The sequence below is a fragment of the Carlito syrichta genome, unplaced genomic scaffold, assembly GCF_000164805.1.
Source record: "Carlito syrichta isolate Samal-C Ts95f unplaced genomic scaffold, Tarsius_syrichta-2.0.1 Scaffold303726, whole genome shotgun sequence".
In the NCBI taxonomy this organism is placed as follows: domain Eukaryota; kingdom Metazoa; phylum Chordata; class Mammalia; order Primates; family Tarsiidae; genus Carlito; species Carlito syrichta.
In genome coordinates this window covers 635,543-643,536 of record NW_007247822.1, presented here as the reverse complement: position 1 = coordinate 643,536, position 7,994 = coordinate 635,543, and the positions used below count along the sequence as shown (strand labels likewise).

The 7,994-nt window shown below is 34.8% G+C and overlaps 1 protein-coding gene across 1 annotated transcript in view; it reads right to left on the bottom strand.

Moving 5' to 3' along the window:
* The window catches only part of ANK3 (ankyrin 3), a 354,985-nt gene that overhangs the window by 26,343 nt on the left and 320,648 nt on the right, over positions 1-7,994 (bottom strand). Inside the window, exons 42-44 of the mRNA XM_021712923.1 lie at positions 5,591-5,722; positions 4,523-4,666; positions 800-1,505 (exon numbers count right to left, since the gene is read on the bottom strand). Of these exons, the coding sequence (XP_021568598.1) occupies positions 800-1,505; positions 4,523-4,666; positions 5,591-5,722 (982 nt within the window). The remainder of the gene's footprint in view (positions 1-799; positions 1,506-4,522; positions 4,667-5,590; positions 5,723-7,994) is intronic.

Here is a 7,994-nt window from a genome sequence, read left to right as displayed (position 1 = left end):
TGGGCGACAGAGTGAGACTCCAACTCAAAAAAAAAAAAAAAGAAAAATAGAAGAATATGTTAAATAATGTTTTTCTTAGTATGGTAGGAGAACGGATGATTTTTCTTTTTGCTTTCTCTGTTTTTTTCTACATATTTAAAAAATTATGCATAGAAAAAAAAGCAATCCACCAAAATGTTAAAAATGTTTTATTGGTAGATTATAGGGTTGCGTTGATTTTTTAAAATTTGTATTTCAATAGTTTTATAATAAACATATTTATGTTTATAGTTAGGAAAGAAGAGAAATGTTTACATTTCTAAAAGATGTGGAGTTTTAATTATTATTCGGAATGAACAGTAATCACTGACTATACGAAAAGAATAATTCAAGTAATAAATTAGAAAGGAGTAATCTGATTGTGCTGTGGCTCGTGCCTGTAATCTCAGCACTTTGAGGGGGCCGAGGCAGGTGGATTGCTTGAGCCTAGGTGTTTGAGACCAACCTGGACACCATAGCGAAACCTTGTCTCTATCAAAAATTAAAAAAATTAGTTGACGTGGTAGCACATGCCTGTAGTCCCAGCTGAGTCCCAGAATGCTGGAGCTGGAAGGATAGCCTGAGCCCAGGAGGTCAAGGTTGCCGTGAGTCAGGATCATTGTGATCATGCCACTGCACTCCAGTCTGGGTGACAGAGTGAGACCCAGACTCAAAAAATAAAAATAAAAAAATAAAAAAAAGAGCAGGCTTTCTATAATCGTTTTGAGAATTATTGACAGGTAACCTGTGTTTCACTTTCCTTTTTTTGAAACAGCCGTACCTGTCATCCAGTCGCTCTAGTAACCCACCGGTTATTCTTCGAGCTTGGGCAGGGGACTCTAGGTTTCCACTTGACATCTCATTCTGCCAACCTGTAATTGAAGACATTTCCAGTTCTGCTTGCTGAACACGTTTAAGAATAGCCTGTACTTTTTCTTCTGTCATCTCCTCAGACTCTACTCCTTCTTCAAGTTGAATGTCCTCAAATAGAGATTTGAGTTTTTCTTCCGTCATCTCCTCATCAGGACCAGATTTTCCTTTCTCTTGCTGCTCAGAGCTTACTCCTACTTTTCTAGTCTGTTTCAATCGCTCTGCTGGTTTAATATCTTTGGGGGCCCCAGCCAAATTTCCAAGGTATCGAGGATACTCACTCAGACATACATCTTCCAACTGGCTCTCATCTACATCCACTGCTTCAGGCATTTCTGTTAAAGGCACTGAGTCTTCCAGTTTGCTGTCTTCTAAGGAAGTATCTTCTGCAGTTACGACTGGAGGTCCGTCTGCTGAATGCTCTATGTTTCCCTGGGAAGGTGCTAGCCCATCACTCAGTCTACTGGGGGTTCTAAGGGGAGACTCTATGCTAGAGATATCACTAAAATAATCATCTTGCTGGAAAGGGGTGGGTGGTGTATAATGCAACCCTGTGGGGGTTTCCAGTTCCACTTGAAGGGAAGGATAACCTATGGAAGACAGTACATTTGGACTGACTGGAATGAATTAGAATACATCAAACAAATATACATGGAATGACTAAAATTATATCAGGTATGAAATGTATGATGAGTTACAGAATAATGTTAAACAAACTTATTGATTTAGTTCAATTAAATGTACTACAATGAAATAAAAGGTCTAGTGCAAACTACAGTAAAATAGAATACTAATTAAGGTATTGATTGTTTCTATCAATTTTGGTAATTATAACGCAATAACTTAAATATGCAGTCTAATTTAATTCAATATAAAGTTAGTTGTCATTATATAAGATACATTTATTTCATGGTCAAATTGATTATCTTTTTACATTTAGCATGCAAAATTCAAACTGTGGTAGACTGAATACAGCAAGCCACAAGAAACCAATTTTTGGAATGAATTACCTATAACTTTAAAAAAAAAACTGAACATATAAAGCAATGCACCCTAATTCTTCCTTGTTTCATATTAAATTTACAGCAAAGAAAAATGAATTTAATCTTTGGAAATAAATTATTATTAGATTTTAGAGCAGTAGCACTGGGAACACTCTAAAAAGATGTTAGGAAAAAGATTTAAAAAGCAGACAAAGTAGAAAAGACTCCATGTAAAGCTTTCAGGTATCATAAATGACAGAGATGGAAGGGTTGTGGTATATATGAAGGTCTTGGTGAAGTTGGTGATGGAGTCCACTCAGAACCACGAATCAAATAAAGAAAAGAAATGATACACAACAGAGATAGTAGGAAAATCATTTGCAAAGAGCACTCTGAATATTCACAAAGATGCTATAAAACATGGAGTTTATTAACCAGCCTATGCAAAAGGGAAGGAGGGAGCTGATCCTTTGTTTTAAACATTGCTGTGTAGACTATAGAAGTATTTTTCTGCCTTAGCAGAGAGAAAAGTCAACAATGGTCTGGTCATGGTGAGGAAAGGAAGTTTCAAAAAAAACTCAACGAAGAGGAGAGACAGGAAAAAAAAGGCAACAAAACACACTTTCTGAATTATCGGTCTACCAAACAAAAGCCTCATTTTTCCACCAGCTCAAGCTGAATGTCAACTTAGCTGCTGTTGCAAATTGCTAAAGGTAAGTGGACGTTTTTCACTTAAGGTTACCTATAAACCAGAATCTTGCTGAAAAATTGGCTAAGATTAGTTGAGGGTTATAATTTGCATAAGTCAAATTACTTCGAACACACATTCCTAAATTCCTCTTAGAAATTTTTAAACAAGGAATTTAACACATTAAGATACAGCAACAAAAAGTCTTTGTGAATTTATTTTAATGATATTCTGATTTTAAAATGTTCAAATTAAATTTAATTTTAATGTTACGCTCTCAAGGCCATCAACTACTTCGAACTGTGTTCAAGTAATTTTTTGTATGAGAGTTACCTTTAAAAAATCATTTTCTCAATAAAGAATGTTAAAAGACTATAAACTATGACTTGTCAATAATTCAGAATTTGATATGATATATATTTATTTACCTAATGCAAAAAGAGTTTGATTACCCAAATGCTTTTGTAAACAGAATTTAAGAGCCAGTTTTTGAATTTGTAACTTCAATACAATCAATATTCATTTAAAATGCTAAAAAAGAGTTGTGATTACCAACATATGGCTTCATATATAAGGCAAGGCCTTGAAGAAAGTCTTTGTCCAACACTCTATGGTGTTTATTAAGTTAAAAAGAAACTTTTACTTTATTACCCATTGCGTTTATGTTATGTGGATGACAGGTATGCTTTAAATTTTCTGTTGTCTTTAACCTTAGTAAGCAGAAACATTCTAAGAATTCAGGTTTTTTTTCCCATACAACATAGGAAGAATGAGAAGATAATGACTCTTTTTAGTCTAACTTTACCAGTTTGGAAATGGAATAGTAGAAAAATATCCCTGGCTCCTCTTCCTGCTTCCACACCATTATCAGGTTTTCTGCTCAAAATTAATTGTAGGGCCACAGCCCTGTAATCCCGCGCCTTTGGGAGGCTGAGGTGAATGGATTGCCTGAGCCCGCGGGTTCGAGACCCGCCTGGGGAGCGAGACCTCATCTCTACAATAAATCAAAAAATCAGCCGGGCGTGGTAGTGCATGCCTGTAATTCCGGCTACTTGGAAGGCTGAGGTGGAAGGCTTGCCGGAGCCCAGCAGGTCGAGGCTGCGGTGGCCGGGAGCGGCCACTGCACTCCAGTCTGGGCAACAGAGTGAGACTCCAACTCAAAAAAAAAAAAAAAAAATTAATTGTAGGAATAAATTTCCATTTGTGAGAGTAAGAGAGGACTATCTTGAAAAACATAGTAAGATATGTATTATGCTTTTCTTAAGACTGATGACAAAAAGCACCAATTTATATAATGAAGGAAAAATGATATTATTATACAAATTAAGCTACCATGAAAAAATTATTAGTGACCTCTGTGCTTGTTGAATTAGAAATCATGCTGCCTTTTATATACAATAGGTCAAGAATTGTTTTCCAAAGAATAAATGGCAGCATGCGAAGTTAAAATAATGTGAAATAACTAAGACACTTATTTGAGTGATACATTAGACTTTTTCAATGCATACTTAAATACTTGATCCCAGAATAGTAATTTGCCTTTTTACCTTAACAATTTGTATACCATATGCTTAAATGTGACTTAATACCTTGCTCATTTGGTAAAAATGGTTCATAATTTGCCTTTATCTATATACAAATAAAAGATAACTAGGTTTTCTTTGGTTAATATAAAAAGTAACAGTGACAAAAACAATGCTTTCTTCCATTTTCATTCTATAAAATATTAAAAATATCAACTCTTTTAGATAATGTATGCTTTCATAACTCATTTGCATTATATTTAACAGAGGCATTTACCAAGTTTACTCTGATATCAGAGTATTTGCAGACTCTGGCAGAGAAAATGCTGTGAAAATGAGAAATTAAGTTAAGCAAATCACAGTTTAGTTGGTGTAAGTGACTGCCTTGTCCAACTGCACTTTTAAATGATTAAATAAATAGGAACACTAAATTCAATTACCATCAACAGGGTCATGGAAAACATTGTTCTCATCTGCAAAACTTCTGGTGCCTGAAATATTCCCATAATCAAATATCGGTCCTTCTAGCAGAGTTACTATATCTATTCGATTAATTTTTGTCAGTACCGAAGTTAAGGCATCAGCTGAAAAGGAGAAAAAAAAAGTTTGAAAGCTCAGTTAAATTATTGTCTTTCGGTCAGCCCAATATCCATACAAGGCATGGTTTTGCAGTTCTCCTGATAGTCTACCTCCTTCTTACTCCGTCTCTGCAATATCAATATCACTATTCTAGAGGGTTCAGAATACTTGCTGCTACAGAAATGTTAGGATCTCAAGAACAACTTTGTAAAGCTATGTGGACAACAGCATTCATTCCACTGTAACTGAGCAGATGGGCCTTAAATTAGCTAGACTCCTTTTGGTTATAATGGCATCTACTATAACTAATAAACAAGTTTCTTTCCTTTTAGAATGTCAAAATAGGTCACCCTCATATTTGATGCTTAGCATTTTAATGACTGACTAAGGTCAGGCTGACATGGGCAAACCCACAATAACTTATTCCACATGGTCGTGGGTTGGAACTCGTTGAAGGATAGCACCACCCCCCCTCCAGCCAACAGAAGCAAAACTTGCCCAATAATACTAGAGCTAACCAAGCTGAATAAGACTAGTTGTTCCCCTAATTGGATCTTATCCTCTCTCTCTGCACATCCACCTCTGCTCATAGCAGTCACTTCAGAGTGTTACCAGTGACCGTGTCCCTTGATTAAACAGCTAACATTATTTTTTCATTTTTGATAGTCATGCAGTGAATGACAAGCAGAAATACAAAAATTCCCCTGTAAGTTGCTTTCCTAAGAGCATTCGTTTTGACTATTAACACTAAATTAAACATGTATAACTTCAAAAGACTTGCTATTACTTCATGATCACTCTGTTATTTTTCTATACTAAATATTACAGAAAATTTAGAACAGGATTTGAATAAATCTAACAGTAGGCTTAACTAAAATATTGCATATATATGCAGTTTTGAAAGTTAAAATAATATAGCTTTGGCATACTTGTAGCATTTTTTCCGTCTCTGGTAACCCATTTTTTTAATAACATGAAGCTTTGAGAAATTAAAGAATTTGGATTTTCCACACGTATTTGATTGATTTCATCCACTGAAAAATTCAGTTCCCTTGCCAGTTCTGCAGAAAAGAAAAAGAGTTACTAAGATTGCATACCCTACGTTTATTGCACACATTTCATAAAAGTAATGATCAACTGCCACACACACACACACACACACACACACACACACACACACACACGCACACGTGAAAGATTTTAGAATAAAGCCCAATTAGAACCTTGCGCGTTAATTTTTATGTACTTGACTTCACAGGAAAGTAACTATCATACTCAGGTTGTGACTTAACTCGCCTTAGTGATTACTTATAATCAGATTCCCTTAAGAGATCATTTTAGAGAGATTTTTAGTCTTTACAAAGAGGATGTTGCGTGACTCTTTTAATTCATCCAAATTCTCTACAATCTGAGCAAATTGCATGCAAGATAGGTAGGGGTATACGATTCATTTACATGACAGGGTATGTGCTAAGCAATCTTCATAAAGTGTATCTTTAACCCACACAGTATTCTACTCTATATGCCTTCAAGTTTCTTGAACTCCACTCTGGAAGTTATGGCTCCAGGCCACATCATCTTATATGATATTCAGTCACTTGTGTAAAACATAAGAGGGAGATGGCTTTCTGTCCATCTACATGTATATATGCATAAACTCAGTCTTGAAAATGTAGAGTATCTTTGGAAAGACATGACCTGAGCATTCGTGGCTGCCTTGGGAGAGGGAAACTTAGGAGTCAAAGATGGAAGAGACTGACTTTTCATTGTATTTTTTTTGTATATTAAAAAATTATCAGATGTGTATTAACCTAAATGATTATAAAAAGTACAAAATGAAAAAAAGGCTCCTATGGAAAAAGGATTTGTCAAACTTCTATCCTGCTTAAGAAATATTTCCAACAATTTGGCAAATTGCATTCATTCAGAGGCTCAAAAAGTACATATTTTTTGACCAAGTGATTCACTTTTAGAAATTTATCTTGATAATACATAAGGGTTGTATACAATGATTTATATGTATGAATGTTCATTGCAGGCTTGTACTACTAAAAAAATGGAAAACATTCTACATATTGAACAAAAGAGTTAATGTAAGGCAGTGGCTTGCCAATTGTTTTGATCACGGCCTACAGTTAGTTAGAAATACATTATATACCATGGTGTTTATACAAATAAAACCAGATCCTCATGGAACAAAATATGACCAACATGTAATACACAGGCATTTTATTTTATATTCCATTTAAAACAAAAGCATGAACTGAATTCATGATTCATTAGTGCACTGTGAACCACAGTTAAGAAAAACAACATCATAAGGTACATTTCTTGGATATGCTTTTTATCCATTAGATCTAAAATCAGAGAATGTTTATTTTTGTTGAAAATCATGTAGTTACAAGTTAAAAAGCAGATTAAATTATATATAAACATTATAAAGATGTTTCTATTAAAAAATCAAAGCACATTAAGGTGTTAGTAATGGTTTCAAGGGACAGATTTAAATTTTGTTCTCTTAAATGCTTAATTTTCCTAATAATTTCCATTGAGTATATAGTAACTTTAGTTAAACAAGTTATTTTAAGTTCTCCACCTCTTTGTACCTGAAGAGACGATATTGCCTAACAAGCTCCGATGCCCCAACTGTATCCATTGTCTGGAAACCCACTGAAGAGCAAAGACACCCTGACATGAAGACTCAGTTTTATGGCTTTTGGTCTGGTTATTCTTAGGCCACATCTCCTTTGAATATTTATTCTGACAAACTAAGAACTATATTTGCTTAAGGAAAATAATAGACTAGTTCTGGATAGACATATAATATTGCAAAATCAACTTTTGCTCCACTATTATTTTTAGATTACAATGACCAGTGTTAAAACATAAATATGGCTCATTTGAAGTTAGCAGATATTTATACATATGACTATTAACTCTCAAGGATCTGCAAAGCATTGCTCAGATCACCTGTCTTCTCAGGGCTCTAGGCCATTAGCAGTGTGTGTACCTGAGAGCAGGGACTGGGTGGATAGAGAGAAGGGCGTGACATGGGGTAGTGGTCAGGAGCTGGGCAAGGGGCTGAGGGCATTCAAAGAAAAAAACTTAGATGTACAGGGTTTCCCACGATCTTTTAATAACAGGTAATTGTATCAAATGCATGTCACCGAGGGTATGTAAGGTGACTTTAGATATGACAATAATGACCATTTATTGTTTTAAGTTTTTGGCTATGCAAGAAAAATACATTCAACTTATAAAACTTAAAATTTCTCAAATCCATGTGAGGCAAAATTGTTTGACTGATACAGAACTTCACTTTCATCTCTAATT